This window comes from Monodelphis domestica, chromosome 1, assembly GCF_027887165.1.
Source record: "Monodelphis domestica isolate mMonDom1 chromosome 1, mMonDom1.pri, whole genome shotgun sequence".
NCBI classification, from domain to species: Eukaryota; Metazoa; Chordata; class Mammalia; order Didelphimorphia; family Didelphidae; genus Monodelphis; species Monodelphis domestica.
In genome coordinates, this window is record NC_077227.1 from 411166512 (window position 1) to 411188611 (window position 22100).

Genomic DNA, 22100 nt, shown 5'->3' on the forward strand with positions numbered 1-22100 from the left:
CCTCTCCAAAAAATCCCCAAATGATCTCAGTGAAGACATTCCACTGCTGTCATCTCTTATTTAACTTGACTGCGGCTGGAGAGAACTGTAAAATCTCCCTCCCCCAGAGTTTCTGCTCTAGCATGGTAAGTTAGCAATGTACCAAATGGCAGGGAGGGGGAGTGTAAAAGAACACCCAATACACAGAGTTGAGAAAAGCCAGCATAAAGCATTTTATTGCAATAATAAAACTTGAAACTCATATGTGGTGGAGGGAGAGTGGGTGGTGGCAGTTTCTCTTACCAAATCACTACACAGGACAGCAAAAGGGAGATGGGAGTAGGAGAGAAGGAAGGTGGAGGTGGGAGGGAGATTAGCAGTAGGGGAGCTGAGCATCAAAAACAGGAGATGTTGAAGCTGTGATGACCAGCATCAGTTTTGTTTTTGTTTTTTTTTGTAGAGAACACGCAACGATTTCCTGTGACGATGACTGGGCTTTCATTGTGTTGAAAATGTCTACAAACAGCACCTTCAATTTAACAATCAATTCAAGTTCTTGGAATTTAGGTAGTTGTGGAGCTTTGATGGCTACTGGAGTATTAAAAAAGTCCTCCAAATCCATTAGAAAACCACAAGATGGAAAAAAAGAGTCAGGCATCAACAATGTAGGTTTAATATTGACCCGAGTTGTCCTGTAGATAAGACACCAAGTGGCGTGTCCAACACTGCATTGAAAATATCTGCTTTCAAAAGGCAGAGGTTAAGAGGGGGAGGGGAAGGAGGGTTGGGTGGTTGAAGCAGCTTCTCCTTCCCCACCTTCATTTTGGACAGGGTGACTGATATGCTCCAAGGAAATCAGGAAATCATTCAACATGGAGAATATGTCAGCCCTCAATAGCTCCTCGATCTGCTATGGCTTTATAGCAGCAGCAAAAAAAATGTTTTTTAATACATAATAGATAAATTTCATCCAAAAAAATAAAAGGGACAAAGATTTTCTCTGTCCAAACAATTCCTATTCTAAGGTTAACCCATCTGTGTGCTGTTAATGCTTGATCAAACACTTAATCTTAAATCTACACCCAAAAGATTTCAATTTAAATCTAGACCCCAAAAAACAAAAAGATGAATGACTTGACAAGTTGAGGTTTACGGTGTATAGTTTAGAGACAACACATGTACAAGGAGGAAAAGTTGGAAGCAAAGCCAAGTGATAACACATTCAATCAGGCTATATGTTTATACAATGAATGTAGTGGAATATCAGGGAAAAGCTCCATACAAATTCATGTGCATTCTTCTTGAAGTTGAGACTCTGGACTCCTCCATGTGTCCAATCTGTTGGGAAAAAGAAATTGCAGAGTCCTATCAATACAAAAACTTCAGTGTGCATAGGAAATGCATTTCTCCTGCCATTAAGTCCCCTCCCTAACAATGAGCTGAGAAAGCTGGAGGAAATCAGAGGCCAGGTAGCCTGGCCAGCTTTTCACTGGGAAGTCAGGTAACCATCCAGCTCACAGTGAAGCCACACAACTACAGGAAGTCAGAGCTCAAAGGGACTTTCAAGATAGCACACCTTACTTTCATACACTAGTCTAAATGGATCACTTCCAAGACTCTATTCATATTGTGGAAATAGGATATAGCAGAGGTCACCAATGTGACCAAAGGTAAAAGCCAAAAATTTCCCCCTCTTCAAGGGGAAGAGCATGTGACCCTCCCCACTAAGACTTTCCATTACTTGATGATTCAACTTTCTAAAACCATATGAATACAAAGGAGGGGTCAAATTAGGCAAAAGTATGGCAATACTCTGAGCTGGAAAGTTCCTTAGACATCATCTAGCTCAAACTCTCCATCTAAAGGATGACAAAATTGAGCAACAAAGAAGAAAACTGACTTTACCAAGATCATATGGCTAGTAAGTGGAATTAAATTTAAACTATCTACCAGACTGAACGCAGCCCCTCCCCCCTTCAATGAACTTAAGTCAAAAAAAAAGGCTAGATTCAAATACAATGTTTCTTCCATTGCATCATTCTATAGACATATATATAAATATATCATGGTACTAGGGAAAGGAGAGGATATATAATATACTACAGGCTCAGGAAGGAAAATTACTTTTTTTATTAAGGAATGAACATTAAGAAAATAAAAACACGTTACAATTCAAAAATAAGATGGTGCAGAGTCAACATCTTGTCCAAGGGTGTCTTGCTGGATTAATTTTTTTAGATCTGGCTTTGCTTAGGTCATTGAGATAAATCAAGTACAAACTAGTTATATGAAATAGAAGTTAATGAAACTAGAAATATAACTTTTAGCACCTCAGGGCCAAAGCTCACTGAATAGATTAGGGTAAAAACCCCACAAATTTGACATCTGATAAGAAAGGAGAATACATGGACATATTTTATATCCCTTTAGAAGATGGAAACGGTCTATGTTCCTGTGTGCATAAAAAGCTATTGCTACTCTACATAGCGAGTCGAATTTTAGAGATGGTATAGTACACACAGCAGCAGATTGAAGCCTTTAGCCCCAATTTTGCCACAACCTGGTTGAATGACTTTTGGGTAAGTCACTTAACCACACCATTTTGGTGAAAGATGGAAAAGAGGGCTCAGTAGATAAAGAGCCAAGTCTGGAGATGGGAGGTCCTGGGTTCAAATTTGACCTCACACAAGCCCTTGCTGTGTGACCCTGAGCAAGTCACTTAATCCCAATTACTCAGCCCTTACTGCTCTCCTTACTTTGGAACTGATATTTCAAAATTTTAAAACAGAAGGTAAAGTTAAAAAAAAAGGGAAAAACATGGGAGAACAAAGGTTGATATCTCTAAATCAAATATTTAATTTTACTTACTCAAGAAACAGGGAGCTAGGGGAAGAAACCATTCCTGTCATTCCATTTTTAAAAGTTCCACATCAAAGATGAGAGTAGCATTAGGTGGAATGATGCCTGGATGCCCAGTAGGACCATAAGCATAGTCTGGAGAGATAGTCATTTTTGCTCTCTGGCCCACACTCATCTAGGAAAAAAAAAAGAACAAATGTTACCAATGTAACAGTAGGTCTGTGTTGGCAAACCTATGGCATGTGTACAACGAGCCTGCTGAAGGGGACTGCTCTCCTCCCTATGCCTGAGGAATTTCTCACATGATCCTCCCCACTGCCCAGCAGCCCAATGAGAGTGCTTCCTCCCTCCCCTGACTGGGTTAAGATGGGGGACTCACATGGGCCTGAGGGTTGCAGTTTGGGCACTCATTCTCTAAAAGGTTTGCCATAACTGCTCTAGGACTATTGAGTCCCAGTTTCTTCTTCTTTCCTCTATACAACAAAGAAGTCAAACTAACTGGCTCTGATTCTGATGTGATCTTCTAGCCCTAGAATGCTTGTGAACATAATGTGTCCATATATGTCTCTAAGACAACTATTTATCTAAGATTTCATGGTTTTCTGACAATTTCCAATGACAAGGCCTACGTACTTGTGAGGAAAAAAAAATCAAGGCTATATATTTCAAATTCTAGTGTGAAGTTAAAAGCAATGGTATAGACTATTTTTGGGGACCTAATTTTCTTGTTTTCAGGATATGTGATTTTTTATCTATCTATGCTATTCTTTCCGGCTTAAAGGTGTTATCACCACAGAAGAGACTTTGTTTCCATTTTAAAAAGTAACACTTAAATATTAGATTTTCAAATCACCTGTGTAATATAGTTACAAATATAGGGTTTTTGCTGTGTTCAAGACCAATATGCACTGAAGGGGCAAAGGCAGTAGATGCAAATTTGGAAAAAATAAACCCTCTTAGCAGTCTGGAGAGAAAATAACACAACCATCATTCAGTGATGGTCTGTTCCTCCTTGAATGCTTTATCCTCTTGCTTCCTTGAGCCACTGGCTGTTCCAAATGATTTCTCACTTAGGCTACTTCTTTTTGCTAAGCTCTCTCTTGCTGTTTCAGACTTAGCTACTACCACTAATATGAAGCTTTTTATTCTTTTAACCACCACAACCCTGTCTGCTCAGTTACTTGACTTCAGGACACCATGTCGCCTCTATTTCCAATGCAATTTTGTACATAGTTCCCCAGGTCAGTACCTAGGGACTAATAACTCTTGCTTGTTTAATCTAGATAAGACAGATATTAGCTATAAAATTCCCACCCCCCATTCCTAGGGCATTATCTCTATTCTGAGCCCTTTAACCAAAATGTGAGGAAGAGCTTGACTGAAGAAACCATATCTATGTAAATAACTAAGTTACTAATTTTAACAGAATCCTTGCTTTTGGCAGAACTAAAATCTTACTCTCATCAGGAAAGGAGTGACAGCCATGCAATTTCAAAAGCAGTGAGGTCCCCAAGAATTTTCTTCCCCACTTAGCCTTGAACTCTGTGTAGGAGAGTTGAATAAAATTATTAACTGGCATAGGTAAAGGAGAAAGAAGTTAAGAGCTGAAATGAGTTTTCACAATTATGACTAGTCTCTCATTTTTCTTCCTCCATCCCTCCTTTAGGAAGTAGAATCAAAGAATTTTAGAGTTAGAAGAACCTCAGTAGCCATCTAATCCAACCTAAATGCAAAAAGACCCCCACAGGCAGGAAGTCTTTCAGCTTCTGCCTGAAGCCCTCCAGTGAGGGAAAACACTTTTCCCATTCCACTTTTGGATAGCTCTAAATGCAAAGAAGTTTTTCTCCTGACATCAAGCCTAAATTTGTCTCTTGTAACTTCAACCCAATGATCTTGGGTGTGTCCTCTCCTTATGATTATTGCCTCCTCCCACTAGACAGTATTATAATTGCCCCCAAGTCTCTGTGATTAGAATCCTGGTGCCTCCTCCAACACCGTCACTTCAAGAGATATCCCAAAATAAGGAGTGAGCTTACAGTAGCAATGAAGTAGTATTACGTACTATATACAAATGGCAATAATATTAACATGTAGCAATACAATTTCCTCACAACAGTCCAGTAATGTAATCAGTACATTTATTATACTCCCTTTGGAGCACAAAAGGAAAACTAAGAGGTCGTCACTTGTCCAGAATCACATAACCATAGGCCATAATTAGATATGACTCTAAGTCCAGAATCCGTTCTATCATATCATAAATAGTCTATCCCTGTCTAGATTCTATGGGAAGTGGATGGGTAGAGTGCTGGGGTTGGAATCAGGAAGAATTCATTTCAAATCCTGTCTCAAAGACTTATATAGCTGTGTGACCCTGTATGATGAGCCACATAACTTCTGCCAGCCTCATTTCCCTCACCTATAAAATGAAAGGATTGGACTTGATGTTGTCTAAGGTCCCATCCAGCTCTAAATCTATGATCCTATGACATAAGAAATGACTAGCAGTGAATCAAACCATGACGGAAAGGGAAATGTCAGACCTTAGTTTCAAAGGAATAACGAAGCTGGATATACACATGAAATGATGAAAATTTCATGAGTTTCCATGGGGGGAAAAAAACCACCAAATGGCTGGCCTTGTGTGTGGTGAAAGTGCAATTTCACATTAATGTTAGTTAGACTTGGCCTTTCCTTAATGGTAAAAAATTGCAGTATTCCTTACTTGTCTGGCATAGTCTTTGATAATCCAGGATCACCGATTTGCCATGAGTAACTAGAGAAGGGTTTTTATGCAGTACGGTTAAAGTCAAATGAATAATTAAAAGAATTAAGGCAAAGAAAGTTCAAGAAGACTCCCTCCAGATAGGGTAGAATAACTGTACAAGTTTAAAGATTCTTAAAAGTTAAGCTTAGTTTATTTTGGTTTATCTATGACTTCATTGATACAGATCACAATCCTCCACTATTTTGGCTAGCATGATTCTTGGCCAAGTTTTTCTAAAAATCTTTCACACTGAGAATCTTGAACATTGTATTTTGAGATTAGCAACATATTTTCGTAGAAATAGAACTTTATGTATCTACTCGGAAAATAGAAAGATCCATGATAAACAATTTCCTTTGTATAAACTCCCGGTCTAAAAAATGAAGTTAGACTAGATTAGTTATAAAATTTTGAGTCCATGACTCATTCTACCTAGCTAAATCTTCATTTCTTTGGGCAAAGAGATATTTGAATACTAATGTCTGTCTATAAAAGGTTACTGAAGTCAGTTCAGTATGAGTGCACCAAGAAAACATATACAAATATTCCTGAGGCTCATCAAAAGATGAGAGCAGCTGGGTAGCTTAGTGGATTGCGAGCCAGGAGGTCCTAGATTCAAATCTGGCCCCAGACACTTTCTAGCTGTGTGACCCTGGGCAAGTCACTTAACTCCCATTGCCTAGCTTACCATTCTTCTGCCTTGGAACCAATACATAGTATTGATTCTAAGATGGAAGGTTAAGGGTTAAAAAAGGAAAGAAAGATGAGGGCAGCTAGGGGCAGTGAGTGAGATGGCTCAATGGATATAGCCAGACTTGGAGATGGAAGATTTCCTTAGCTGTGTAACCTTAGGCAAGTCATTTAACCCTATCTGCTTAGTCCTTATCATTATTCTGCTTCAGAAAGGTCACCTAGTATCAAATCTAAGATAAAAGGTAAAGGTTAAAAAATGTGCCCCAATTAAGATTGTGAGTTTGCTGCTTGCTCTCTAGTGGAGTCCTAGTTATTGAAGGTCAGATGTTAGAGGAAGGGAAAAGACTGACCAATGCAAATTTAGAGAGGAAAGGCTTTCTACTGTGGTTCTAGTTTTCAGAAGAGTTAAGACACTGCATGTTTAAGAATTTTATCAAGATGCAGTGAAATGAGCAGAACCAAGAGAATATTGTGCACAGAAGGCAAAACACTGTGGAACAATCTAACCTAATGGACTTTGCTACTGTAACAATGCAACAAGCCAGGACACTCTTGAGGGACTTATGGGAAAAGATACTAACCACATTGAAAGAACTATGGAGTAAAAAAGCAAAAGATATGACATCACTTATCACATGTATATATGGGGATGTGATTTGGGGTTTAAGATTCAAAAAATTGCTCTACAGCATAAATTAATAACATGGAAATAGGTATCAAGTGATAACATTTATACAACTCAGAATTGCTTGTCGGCTCTAGGATGGAAGAGGAGAAGGAAAGAAAATGAATCATGGGGGAAAAAATACCATCAAGAACATGGGCATACCTGGGCAACTCCTTCTTCCCAGCCTCGGATCACCTCCTGCTTCCCCATCACAAATTTGAAGGGCTTATTTCTGTCTCGAGAAGAATCAAACTTTTTCCCATCTTCAAGCATCCCTAAAAAAAGAAGGCACGTTATTTAGGAAATATTGACCAAATTATACAAATTAAGTACAACACATAGGTTATTGTTTTCTGGACTCAAATCCTATCCCTAACCTTACAGACTTGGACAAGTTACTTTCCCACTGAACCCAAGTTTTATCGGCAAAATGGACACAGTAAAACATCATCTGCTATGCATTTGTGCTGAAACAACTGGAACTGCCTTTTAACATGGACCTTCCCTCTGCTGCCTTCTCCCACTGGTGAATTACTCCTAGAACCTCCATTTAGAAGAAGAGTTCAAGCCAGCTGCATCTGACACTCCAGGCACATCCCTTTGGCATCCTCCCACCCTTCATTTTCCTTTTATGTGTTATCTTTCCTGATAAAAATATAAGCTTAGAGGGCAGGCTTTCTTTGGGTTTATATTTATATCCCTAGCACAATGTTTGGCACCTAGTAAGTGCTTAACAATAGCTTGTTGACTTGGCTTCTTTTATCACAGCCCCAAGGATAGAAGAATATAAATTTATTGGAGGACTTTCCCTAGTACACTTCAGATTTTCCTCTGTGCTAATAAGTGTCCATCCTTCAAAACAAGATAAAGAGGAGGGGTTTCCATTCATGAGTATATCTAGAAACTGTCACAATTCTATTCACTTGGTCAGAAACCTAAGTTTCAAGAAAATGGCAAAATGCCTCTTCAAAGTGACACCTGAGCTAGGAGAAGAATTGAATTCTTTACCAGTATGCGTTTATCATTCAGGAGACTTTTCATAAGAGAGCTTCCTGAATAAGCAGTCTCTTCAACCTTCTTTACCATATCAGGCTATTCCTTCACACAACATAAAGAAAACCCAATGATTACCATGGGGTAATACAAAGCAAAGTATAAACGCAACTTTCACCAATAATGGTGATGTGTTTCACCAACACGTAACAAAAGAGCCTTTCCCAGGTCAGAATTCTTTGGCATATGACTACTTGTTTAAATTTCCAGAACTTTTGGGGGGAAAGTAAGAACTAGTACTGAGTCTATCCCAAAGAAACAACAAAACTTGTTTGTGTTCCACCTCTCTTACTTATCTTATTCAGTGGGACAAATTAACCTTTCTGGAAGATATAAAAGATTGAGTCACTCATCTAGGGAGGAGCATATAATGGGGGAAAAACACTAGGCTTGCAGTTAAAAACTTGAATTCAAACCTACCTCATTCCCTTACTAACTGCATAACCTTAAAAACCACTCCTCTCTAAGATCTCTTTTCTTCAGCTGTAAAATGAGGCAGTTGAATTTGATGATCTCTTGGTTTCTAGTAACTGTGAAACACTATACAAAGGATCTCAATTATTATTGGGGTTCTCTCCCTTAAGAAAAGATTCCTAGGAATTCTGAAGTTTCTTGGCAATTATTACAAATTACAATGCCTTAAAAGAAAAAAAAATTTCCAAATAAGGTGAACTCCGAGAAAACAAAAGAACATCAGAGCTCCAAAGAAAAACAAAAGAAAAAAAAGAAAAACTGCAACTTCTGGTACAAAAGGAGATCAACTTTCTTTAGGATTTGGTACTAGCTGATGTTCAGAGAAAATGAAGATTACTGAGGTGGGGAGGGTGGGAAGAAAAGACACATACAACTCCCAACTCTCCCTACTCCTTTAATCTTTTAAGTATAATTATTAATGGTATTATACATGCTAGTTTCTTTCAGAAAAAAAAAAAAACCCACCATGATTCCCAGATGATAGTATTTCTGAGAATACTAAGCAGACAGATGCACCCATTAAAATCACATCCTATAATCAAGTACCCAGGAGGATGTGAGACTACCACAAAGTGTTTTGAGATGAAGGGAAAAAATACTACTACTACCATCACCCACCCACCACCACCATCTACCATATAGCCTACTCTCTCATGTAGCTACTTCTAAAAAGGGATGGGGGGGGGGGTGTTAAAACCAATCTAGTGCCTTATCACAGTAGCCAGAAAGTCTGGACCTTAACAAAATAGTAAGTGGGGGAAGGTCGATTCTACTAATGGAGTACTAGGAGTAATGGATAGAAAACGATAAATAGCAGTATCCCACTGGGAGTTCTGATCACTGTAGTCTGAGGCATGTGCAAATGTACAAGTAATGGAAGAACAGAAAAGAAAAAAAAGTGAATTTACTCAATGTAAATTCATAGCCAGTAACTTGTAACCCCAAAACCTAATTAAAATAGCACATGAAGTCCCCAGGGTGTCCCATCTATTATCACTTTGAGATGAAGAAACAAACAAAAAAAACCCTGACATCTAAGAATGGGAAATGGTATCAAATCTACAGTCCTCTAGCAAACAATGGACACAGTCACTTATCAGAGGCACCATCTATTAATGGTTCCCAGAGTTGTACACTAAGAATGGGATGTGACATTCCCTGCCTTTTAGCTCATTTCTGTGTCAACAGAATCCCAAGTAAATGGGCATTCTGTATGTAGGAAAAACATAGGAAGTCCCCCCCCCCAAATTCTTTGGGTTGAATCCAGGTAAAATCGATACTGAAACACTTAAAGAGGCAACAAACTAGGGATCTAATTCATAAATGAAGCCCAAGAAAATGAATAAATGGATATTGTTGGTTTAATTTTATTCCAAAGCAAACTATTCTGTCCACTATGCAAAAATCCATCACAACTAGCACATGAATAATTATCTTAAGTCAGTACTCAAAAGCAAAATACCCAGTCCTGAAAGGCATAACGAGGAAAACAGATATTTCTTGCTCTTGAAAGTCTTTTATAACCCGAGACATGACAAAACTAAAGTGAAACTATATCAATAAGTAACACATCTTATAACCAATTACAACTTAATAAAACATACTGAGACACAAGATAGGGTGTTGGAGGGTTTAACAAGATCATTTGTAAGTATTTCCAAGCAAGTCTCATTCCAGATTCTTAAATTTTACATTCTAAGGTAACTTCTCAGCTCTAATAGTCTATAACCTCAAGAATTGAGAGTCTAGAGCTTTGGCATATCTCTGGGTTTAATAATTTATTTAATAGATATTTACTGATCACCTTGCCTCAAACTCGAGAAACCTGCACTAGAAGTTGTAGGTGAATACATAAAAGTATGTGTACCTTCCCTTAATGGAAAATAAGAAAGACATTTTTCAAAGTTACAGTACAAGAATTAAGTAATAAGGCAAAATTTTACAAGGTGGTGTATGAAAATGTCAAATAAGTACTCTCCACTCATAGGAGAGAGATCACTATAGGTGACTAATAGTTAAAGAAGTTTTTTCTGAGGGAAAGAGAAACTGAACTAACTAAAGTAAAAGGAATGATTTGTATAGGTTTATAAAGTGAAAGGAGGCATTCCATGCATTAAAAACAAACAAACAAACCTGCACTTAATGTTGACAGGCAAGAAAACAAAAAGTGTATGAAGCTGTACCCAATTCACCAAATATATGCAGCAAGCCACAATCACAGGATTCTGCAACTCCTTAAGTCCTCAGTGGTTTCCAAATTGAAATGGAAGGAAATATAATAGGGGGCTTCCAGCAATCATTACCAAGTTACAGTCAGAAATCTTTGTTCTAGAGTACCTTTTAATAGACTAACAGATGCAAGTAAATTCCATAGAGAACTAGAGAAACCATATGAAAGGAATAACAAATGAAGGTACTGTACTGACACCAATAATCACTGCAAGGGAAATTTTAGCTGCTCTTTACTGAAACCACAATAAGAAAATTCATTAGTTGAATTACAATGTGAACAATCAAGAAATTTGATAATTTTGTACTTTAAAAAAGACAACATAGAATCTTACAGTTTAAAAGACCCTCTAGGCCATGTACTCCAATGCTAAAACATGAATACTGTCTATATTTCCAAGTGATCATTCCTGATTAATTACTCTCCTTGAGGACAAGTAATCCTTTGCTCTCTTGTTTTAAAGACTTCCAGTGACTCATTACTGACTTGGATAGTTTTAATTACTAAAGACACTGATGATTCCTTTAGCCATTTATTTGTGTGGCAGTTCCTAGAACCCTGTCCATCCTGGACACCCTCTTCTGGACAATATGGTACCCAAATATGACATTCTAGATGTAGCTTTATAAGTATAGAGTATTATATACTCTACACATTTCAAGTTTCTCTTTCTGACTACATTGTAAGAAACTTGACATCAAGGGGGCAACTGGGTAGCTCAGTGGATTGAGAGCCAGGTCTAGAGACGGGAGGTCCTAGGTTCAAATCTGGCCTCAGCCACTTCCTAGCTGTGCGACCCTGGGCAAGTCACTTGACCCCCATTGCTTAGCCCTTACCACTCTTCTGCCTTGAAGCCAACACACAGTGTTGCCTCCAAGACGGAAGGGTATTAAAAAAAAAAGAAACAAACAAACAAACAAACAAAAAGAAACCAGACATCAAGAACTATTTCCATATCCCTTCCTAGAGAACTTAGCAAAATGTTCAATATGCTATATATACTAAGTAAACATATTTAAATCACAGAAAACTAAAGAGAAAAATGAGACTTTGAGACCCAAAGCGGAAAGCAACCTAGGGAAAGAACTAAGGTCACAAATAGCACTATTTAAAAAAAGCCCAAAGTTCTGTACCAATAAGCAGCTGACAGAAACCTGTTTTTGTTTTTTTCCCCAACTATAGTTCAGCTGTTCTTCAGGGTATCCACTAGTAGGAAAGACATTTTACTCATGTCCCTGAGGAGTGATGGGGAGGGGACTAGACCTTTTTCTCTAAAACTGTAACTCCTCCTTCTCTATGATTTATTATGAAATACTGGGAAAGAGAAGAAACCAAAAGGAAATGGGTCAAGCCAGGATATCACTTGAGGAAATGGCTACATAATGCTAAAGTTCCTCAGTTCAAACTTCAGGAAAAAAAAAAAAAGATCTGCACAATAGATAGGACTAAGAAAAAAAAAGCATCACTTAGAAAAAGTACTCTTCACTAGCATCATTAAATTTCATTTTCATATCAATTGAAGAAATTTCCTCAAATTCCAACATAATTCCATTCATTTAAAAATTGATACCTTGTTCTTCTATCACACTAAATTCCAGATATAATCTTCCTGTATAGCAAAGTGATCATCCCTTGTAAAAAAAAATTTAAAGCAGGCTTGTTTTTATGACAAAAAAAAATCAGATATTATATATATGCATATATAATATCATAGAAGCAAATGGGTTAATTTTCATATCATTGCTACAGTACTTATGTTTTTTTTAAAGGGATGATTCATAATATGGGTTCTGTGGTGATTAATCTTTTTTATCAAATTATCAATATAAACTGAAAAATGAGAAGACCCTTTGCACAGACCAAAACATGGTTACAACATGCTGTTCAGTTATTCTGAATTAAAATGAAGGAGATATGCTGCACTGAAGTAAAAGTTTTTTGTTTTATTAAAACTGAAGTGGTTGTACTAGAACCACAAGATCTCAGAGTAAAAATTACCTTATCAGAAGAAAGGGAAAGTTTTGGGAGGTATTTCTTATAAACAGCAGAATACCTTGGTGCTTGCTAAAAGACAGTTGTCTACACTGTTCATTTCTATCAGATCATCTTCTTTCCTTCTGTATATAACATATCTTTTTTAAAATGTGGCTTATAGGTGGTGACTAATAATTTACATCTTTACTGGTTTCTTAATATATCCCTCTTTGACTAAGCATTTAAGTATATAATACTTAAAAGTACAATAATCCAAGTGCTACTGCATTCCCAAAGTAGAGATGGCTTCCTGCACATTTTCTTATGTTTGCCTTAGAAGGAGGCATGATGTAGTTAGGAGAAATAATACTGCATTTGCAGTCGGAGGGCCTAAGCTAAAATTCTGGTTCTGTCACTCCCTAGCTGTGTGTTCCTAGACAAGTCACAATCTTTCTGGACCTTAGTTTCCTTATTTATAAAGTGAAGGGGGTTGGCTAAAGTCTTTTACAGCTCTAAACTTAAGGTGTCCTCTCTCGCCTTCCTAGTCTGCTGAATTGCAAAATGGGAATAATATTAAAGCAAGGTGAGATAATGTAAATAAAACACTTTTAAAACCTTGTGACATAAATAGCTTGCAGTTCAGAGGATTGTTGAGAGAAAAGCTGTGATAAAAAAAATCTAAGTCAATATAGGGGGAGATAGAATGAGATTTGAAATCAGAAGACCTGGAATCTAGTCCTGCTCTCTACCACTTTCAGGAAGGTCATTTAAACCCAACCCTACCCAATTACCTAACCAAAGTTGGCAAATCTATAACATACCTGCTGGAGGGACTCCTCCCTTTCCCCTCTCCACAGGGGCCTGAGGACATTTTCCCCCTATCATTGGCCCCTCTGTTCAGCAGCACTTCCTCACTCCCCTGTCTGGAGAAAGAGGCAACTCGCATACAAGGGTGCAGTTTGGGCACTTGGTCTCTAAAAGGTTTGCTATCATTGCCCTAACCTTTCCCAGTCCCAAAGTTTACTAAGCAAAGTAAGGATTCTACTGCTTATAGTATCCCCATCACAAGGTTCTTTTGAGGAAAAGCATTTTATAAATTCTAAGGTGCTAAAAATGTGAAGTATTATTCACATTAAAAATAAAGCTATATACCTTCTGGTGTTTTAACATCATTAACATTGTTTCCCCATCTGATAAAGAGCAGTATCTGCATATTGTACTGTGAATGGAAAAAACCTGCCTGTTTACAGGAAGCATTTGGGAAAAGACAAACTTGTCCTTAACTTAAGAGATCTGAGATTTGATAGCAAACATTATCTCAACAGTATTTGGCTCTGCTTCTAGGGCTACAGACAGTATATACTTGCCAGGTCTTTGCCACAGTTGGCAGTCCAAACCAGAGGCCTATGACAGAACATGCAAGTTTGCCTAAAGCTCCCAGGCATAGCATGCCACCCCTAATTACCAGTACCAGAGAAGTAGAATGATCCAAAATATTGCCCTCTGAATGAACCATTCTCCAATTTCTCCAGCATTTAAAATCACCCCTCAACTTGGAAAAACACACATTTAAAATCATTTCTCAACTTGAAAAACACAGACAAGCCAAAATTAAGGAGGTCTAAAAAACTAATTGGAAGACAAACAACATACCTTTACTAAGATTATTTTGAGAGGTATGCATAGTATACAGATTACCTACTACAATGCAGAGATGGCCTAAGAAGACTCATAACAGTTTCTATAGGTATTGGAACAAGATGGCACATGGCTCTTTAATAATGAAACTGAATCACAATTTATGAAGAGATGGATATCCTTAATGCAAAATACCATCTTTGTACCTTCTTTGTACCGTTAGAAAAAGGCATCTAGACCTGCAGTAGACTATTTGAATTCAAGATCTATGCTTTTAAATTATAATTAGATCTTAATAATTTTAGTTCTTTCCAACAGTGAAGCTTTTTTACTGCTTCTCCCTCCCTGCAACTTGGCTTAAAAGCACCTTTAACAGGAAGTAAACAACAACAAACGAGCTAAATGTTAAGTCAATTTTGCTACAATGTGCTCTCCTCTCCAAAATCTTAATCCTATGCCTCAATGTGGTATGAAAGAGATCCAAGATTCTTGAGGCCTTGCCAGCAGATCATAATCTCCTGACTGTTATGTGTGTCATCTTGGATCCTGCCATCCAAGAACTAGCCTAGCTAAACTGGCATAGGCTCATCACCAAGTCTTCCATATTATACAGAATTTTTCTGCTCAGTGACACCTGTAAAGATCACTGATGAAGTATAGATATAGTCACAAAAAACTTCAAAGTACTTCAGTGGTTGCTCTGGTAAATTTAGATGGGAGAAAATTGATGCTGATGGCTAAAAGATATGGATTCTTTACAAAAGCTTACCTATCATAATCCTACTTTCATAGAAAATGAAAGAATTTCCCTCCAAACAGCTACCTCTTCAAGGTGTGCACTAGGACAATGAAAACATCATCCTAAATCCATTAACCCTTCTAAAGGAGTTAACTAAGTATATTATTTATCATTAGGGGCATGTCATTTTCCATTCCACACAAATGTTTAACTTGACATATAGAGATATTGTAAGGTAGCCATATATTATGTCAGCTGCATAGAGAATAGAATTATTTTGTGTGATTAAAACCAATACATGGCATGTTATTTCAGTAGGTAAACAAGCTTAATTATCTTCTTAGGGTGATAACAAGGCAAAACAAGATTACTTCATTTTTTTTAAAGCCGAGACCTATGATTTTACTTGTGAAGGGAACTCTTATTGTGCTACTTTAGATTAACAACTGTTTCTGCAATTTATAGTCTTGAGAGAGTTGCTGGGAGCACTGAAACATGCCTTGCCCATAATTATACAACTAGTATTCTTGAGAAGCAATACTTAAAAGTATTTAAAACTCAAGCCTTATTGTTTCTAGGACTGAACTTCTATCCACTATTGCAATACTGATTCTCTCCTCAATCCCCTAGGAGGAAAGACTGGTTTCTTACCCAGATCAAACAACCAGGTTGGTATGGTACAGTTTCTATCTCCAAGTCATATAAAACCAGGTTGGTATGGAAACCACTAAAACTTTTTCTTCTTTCCAACATAAGAATATTGTTGCAATCTACTGAGCTCCTGAATAAAATAAATCCTCTAAATTCAGGAGACCTTAACCAGGAACATGTTTTTAAAAAGGCTTTCTTTAGTAATTCTATGTCTTTTATGCACTTAAACACATTCTGAGAATGGGTCCACAGGCTTCACTAGACTGATATAAAAGAGTTAAGAACCTTGCTCTAACAAAATCCTCATTATTTTCTCACTGAAAGTAATTAAAATATCAGTTAGAAATTTGCTACCTCACTGAAGAATGACAAAGATGAATAGTTTAATAACATTACAATTCAAGAATGCAACTACTTGCAGATTGGCAAAATAGTACTAGGATGCCTTGGTTGTTAGTTGGTGTTCAAAGGATGAACACTAATAAAACAGAGTCAAAGGAATGCCTGAGGAATTCAGGTACATGAAGGTTAGAAGATTCCCTTCCCCATTCCCTCCACCCCACCCTAAACTTCAGATATAAGGAAGATCATTCCAAATTATTGGTTTGTGAGCAAGAGCTGTCTAACCTCCTAAAAAGTTTTGTCATGCAATTCATATAACAGTGACTATTTCTTTTGCTCCCCAAACCCTGAAAGCCAAGAGAGCATTTAAGAATACCCAACATTTTATGTGGGCTTATCAACCAGAATCCAGCTTTAATTCTGGTATTGTCATTTAGGTCAAATCATAATTTCATGGTGGGGGTGGGGTTTCAGGAAATCTGGATTCTGGTTCCAGCTAGAACACTAACTCACTGTATAGGCTGGCCCACTAACTCATCTCTTTGGGTCTTAGTAAAAATTTACCAGTTATGTTAAGTGCCTAGGGCTTGGATTTGAAGGAGAACAAAAAGGGAGCAGAAAAACAAAGTGTTATATATGTTAAAAATAGGGGGGAAAAGTTGCATTTTTCAGGGAATGACAGTGCTGCTAATAACTACCTCATAATCAAACTAATACCATTAAGGTCAGATAGTCTAACCTTGATAATGAGGGAGGCAGAAATGTTGCAAGATCATAGAGCTAAAGCTGAAAGTATCTTCTCATGGCCCATCTAATCTCATTCCTTTTTATAGATGAAGATCTGAGACCCAAGAAAGTTAAGTGGCTTGCCCAAGGTCCCAAAGGCAGTAAGCATTCCAGGTCGCATCTTAACTCAGATCTTCTGAATTCTCGGCTTGTGTTTTACATCATGACTTTAGACAAATTTGCACTGCCTAACAAAGTGATGTCTACAAAATGGTTTTTTTAAAAATCCATCAATTCTCTTGTTTTATAATAGATTAGCTTATGTGAACAAAAAGCACAATATACGCTATGTCAGAACACATTCAACTGTAAGGATTAAAGACTCTTCTAATAATGCAGATGGGAAGTGAGCATGGGGAGATAACTTATTTGGGGCTCAAAGCACTTGGTCTATTAGTTTTAACTCCTGAACAAAAATTTAAATCTCCAGTCAGTGAGTCAAAAACTTTTAAGCATTTACTATGTGCTAGGCACTGTGCTATTCAGAGACATTACAATGTGCTTGGTAGAGAAGTGGTTTTTAACTGTCCCTTGGAGTACTTGAAAAAGAGGCTGAAACAGTTTGAAACTATATTCAACATATCACCCATTCTGTATTTTCCTTGAGGGACATGTAGATTCCCTGTCAGACATTATATTTAAGAACTTCATAGATTTCTTGTTCCAAGAAGGGAGAAAGAACATTAAAAATCTCCACATCCCATCATAATTTCTGTACCACCAATGAAAAGCAAAAAACATTCAAGTCAGACAGTAGTCTAAAGAGTCTCCCCCTACCCCACTCTTCCATTCCCATCTCCAAGCAAAAACAACAAAAAACAAAACAGCTCTTAAACAGGTTATTCTTGTGAGGCTGGTGGTAAATAACCATTGGAACAATGCCTGTTGAGAAAACAAGAACAGCCTATTCTAGTGTGCATGAGGCAGAGATGGCTTATGACTGATGTGTTTTTGTAGACCTTATCAAAAATGGAATAAAAAGAAAGCTTTTGTATTAATGCACATACGCACATCATGGTCTTACTGCTGAGTAGCTTTGGTTTTTGTTCTGTGGGGGCGAGTACAACCCTGGAGGAAAATACAGCTTCAAAGAAAAGACGCAGTAGGATCTGATGGTATTCTAGGTCCTACAGCAATCTGTTCTTGTGAAAATGCTACATACATGTGGTACCATTTCAAATGGGCACTTGGTGAAACATTTTTATTTATACTTCCTCTTATCCATACTATATTGCTCATATCAATACTGACTTATGTGTCAGTAGGTAGGCCTTGAGACACTTAAGTCAAAGGGCAAAAATGGCTGACATTACCTGACAGTGTGGTGTTGTGGAAAGCCTAATGAACTGAAATGAGGAGATCCAGGTTCTAGTCCTTATTCCTCACTAATTTTCTGTGTAATCTTAATTTCTCTGGGACCTACTTTCTTTATCTGCAAAATGAGGAAGTTTGGCAAACTGAGCTCTAATATTCCTTCAAATTCTGTAATTCTTCAATGTTTTCTTAGGAGTTGAACATTTTAATTTAGCACCATGTGTAGGATTAGTAAAGGTCTGGAACACAAAGCACAAAATTCCCCTTATTGGGAATTTTTGAAATAGTTTCCTTTCAGATATTTTTGTTAGGTACTAGTTTTTTCTTCCAAAGTCCACTTCCAGGTAAAGAAAAACATTCCTGTATCACAAATCATTTGCTCCCTGCCCTCCAACAAATGGATCTGCTCAAAATCTTGGACAGGAGATGGAAGAGCTTCCTCTATAAGAATTACTATTATTGCCAACTATTTCCTGATAAGATGGGGGAGGATACCCAATTATTCATATCTAAGTGATTGTAGCTACACCCATCCTGCTCTCCCTTTCAATCTGTGGACCTAAAATATTCTGATTGTCTCCAAAAGATAGAATAGTGGCAAAGTCGTAAGGTTTTCTTTCTAACCGGTTTAATTGTTGCATGATAAAATCACCACAATATGACAGTTAACCTTTTAAAAATCACATAATATAAATTATTTGGGTATAGTGATTAAATAACATACATATCTGAATGCAAGCTAATGAAATTTCAGGAGTACAGATTTGAAAAACAGCAGAGGGACTGAGATAGACAGTTCCTCCAGGATTTAAACGAGATTAGAGAGACCATTAGAATTATCTTCTGATCTGACAGAAGTCTCCACCTACGGAGGCAGAGTGCCAAGTGGCTGTAGTTCAAAGTCAATGTAAGATTTTGATTTGGAAACAGCAAAACATTGAAACAAGGAGAAAGAGCAAGTCCCATCTTACTTCCTCTGGAGGAAGCTAATCCACAACTAAAGAGGTTGGATGGGAAAATATTTTAAGGGCCCCAAGGAAATAGACCCACCCAGTGCCCGGAAAGAACTCAAATACTAAAAGACTTGGAAAGAGGCAGCATGAGGCCCACTGATTTAGAGAACACTTCCCGTGGGCAGCCCCCCCTTCTGAAAGAGAGAAAGGGGGAGGGGAGGGGTTAGTTATCCAGGAGCAGAAGGTAGCAAGGGAAAGAAGAATTGCAAAACAATTTACAAAATGATCATTTTGCTGTTTTTGAGACAATACACACAATTGTAAATCCCCATAGAGAATAAAGTACTTCTCTATTAAAATTTCCCCCATTAAAGTTTAATTCCTTGCTGGGAAACCTTGGAATTCAATGGAGACTAAAAGAGCACTTCCAGAGGAAAACGTGCTAGCACTGAAAGCATTAAGACCTGGAGCCTGATTAGTTTAAAGGACGTATCACTGACCCATTTAGATTGTACACCACATTTTATGATAGGAAGAGCCAAACCAGGCCAGGATCACCATATATGGGTCAGCACCATGGATGGAAAGCTAGTAGCGTCTCCAGTGGGTCAGAGAACTTTTATTTTTCTAAAGTACTACTCAGTAAGAATCTAAGGTCTTTCGGAAATACAAATGTTAATTGTTAACGGGTGGGCGGGCAGGGGTGGTAGCAGAAAGCATTTCCCCCCCCTTCTGCCCTATTTCCTTCTGGGGACCGACCGTGCACAGGTGGAGTTTAGATTTAAAGAAATATCCTTGAAAGAAAAAGAAAAAAACAAACTGATCTGCAAGGAGTCAGAATCCCCTCTCAGCATTCTAAACTCCAGACACCCCCAACCCATAAATCTCGCCCATAAAGCCCCACTCCACCCCCACACTCTTACCCCTTTTCCCGTCCCCTCCCAGTGTCCCGTCAGAGGCCCATTCATCCACCGGCAGCCCTCAGGGCCCCATTCCGCCCCCACAGCCCACCCCAACCCGGGCCCCTCAGCCTCTGCCTTCAGGGCACTTCTCCCTCCCTATCCCCCCGCAGACTCCTCCCAGGTTCCCCGCACAAAGCCCCCTTCGCCCTCCCCCGGGTCCCGATCCGCCTCCAGACTCGCCCTCCGCCTCCGGACGCTGGGGTGGGGGCCCGCACTCACCAGTGTAGTGCACCACGCAGGTCTGGCCGCGCTTGGGGAAGGTGCGCCCTGAAGAGACAGAGGGAATAGAGGGGTGAGCGAATGCGAGGCTGGGGAGAGAGGAGAACCCGGCTCCGGCCCGGGCTACTCACCGTCTCCGGGGGAGATGGTCTCCACCTGCACTCCCATCCCGGCCGGCCTTGGGCAGGTCGGGGGTCACTGTTCCGGGGGCACAGACACGAAGTAAGGCAAAGAGGGAGCCGGGCGGGTCTAACAGTGGACGCGGCCTCACTCGCTGCTCCCGACGGGCAGGGGGACAGACTGGCTCGCACACCGGCCCAGGCGGCTTTTCACCACTCCCCCACTCCCTATCTACCCTCCCCCCCCCCCCCCCCGCGCTGCACCCTCCGCGGCGCACTACAGCGCATGCGCGCCCCCGCCCTGCACGCCGCCACGCTACCGCACCCTTCCCACTCTTCCTCACCCCGCCCCCCCACCTCCGCCCAGAACACCCACCCTAGAGACTGGGTAGGGTGGGAGGAACTATTGGAAGGAGAAAGTCTCGGCGTGTATGCGCACTCTCGGATCACTGACGGAAGCACGTAGACACCAGCGCGCACGTACGCACGTCGAGTTCTCCGCCTCTAGCAGGCCCTCCAAAACTTCGCGCCCCGCTGCGGCAATGAAGGGAAATGACTTGTTTGTGACACATCTTACCCAACTATTGACTTTCTCCCCTGGGGGCTGCCATCTTGGATCTCCTCAACTTGCCTCCCAATCTCCATTCCTTTTCTCAGTGGGATGTACTGGTGTGTCTTTATCAGGATGAGATAATTATTTCTTTTAAGCCCGTTCCTTTTTTCTTAAAAATTCCAAGGCATTCTCAATCCTATTCAAAGTACTAATAATTATTAATACTTAAGAATTGCAGGATGCAAAAGTATATTTTACTGTGTGAGTACATCTTCTCACTAAGGTAGATCATACTCCATCAATACCTTACAGAATCACAGAATCTCAGTTTCATGGGGAAACCTCATCTAATCCAAATAAGAATCCCCTCTAAAACATGCCTCACAAGTGGGCATTAGGGCTTTGCTGGAAGACATTAAGTGATAGGGAGTGACTACCTGAGGCAGCTTATTTCCATTTTTGGACACTACTGGTTTTTATGAAGTCTATTTTGTGGGATCAAATCTACCTCTTTTTAACTTCCAGTTATTACTCTTAGGATTTTTATCTGTTTTTGGTTTTTTTTTTCCCCTGTCTTGGATCAAGCATAACAGTTCTAATCCCACTTCTACATAATAGTCTTTCAATTAGTTGGCCTGTTCCACTGTAAATTTTTGCAGCCAAAAGAATCCATCACTGATGATCACTTTCTGGTAATGAGCTTCTTCCACTAGTTCACTAGTCCACTTCTACTAGTTCAAGTAGTATTCAAATAGAAGATAGACAGTTGGCCACCTGCCTTTACTTGTAATCTTTCCACTTTTATGAGTTACACCAGAGCTTGTATCCTATTGGCATAACTTTCCATAGCATTTAGAATTTGAAAGTGGGGGCAGCTGGGTGGCTCAGTAGATTGAGAACCAGGCCTAGAGATGGGAGGTTCTAAATTAGAATCAATACTGTGTATTGGTTCCAAGGCAGAAGAGTGGTAAGGGCTAGGCAATGGGGGTTCAGTGATTTGCCCAGGATCACACAGGTGGGAAAGTGTCTGAGGCCAGATATGAACCTAGGACCTCCATCTCTAGGCCTGGCTCTCAATCCACTTAGTCACCCAGCTGCCCCCTGGAAGATAAGGTTTAAAAGAAAAAA

At 39.1% G+C, this 22100-nt stretch overlaps 1 protein-coding gene across 1 annotated transcript; it reads right to left on the minus strand.

Moving 5' to 3' along the window:
* Positions 1-188: 188 nt before the first annotated feature.
* FKBP1A (FKBP prolyl isomerase 1A) lies at positions 189-20878 on the minus strand. The gene is made up of 5 exons (XM_001363976.5): positions 20432-20878; positions 20301-20348; positions 7128-7240; positions 2848-3013; positions 189-1317 (listed from the first exon to the last, which is right to left on the minus strand). The coding sequence occupies exons 1-4, from the start codon at positions 20466-20468 to the stop codon at positions 2885-2887; spliced, it is 327 nt and encodes a 108-aa protein (XP_001364013.1). The 5' UTR covers positions 20469-20878; the 3' UTR covers positions 189-1317; positions 2848-2884.
* Between the last annotated feature and the right edge of the window lie 1222 nt (positions 20879-22100).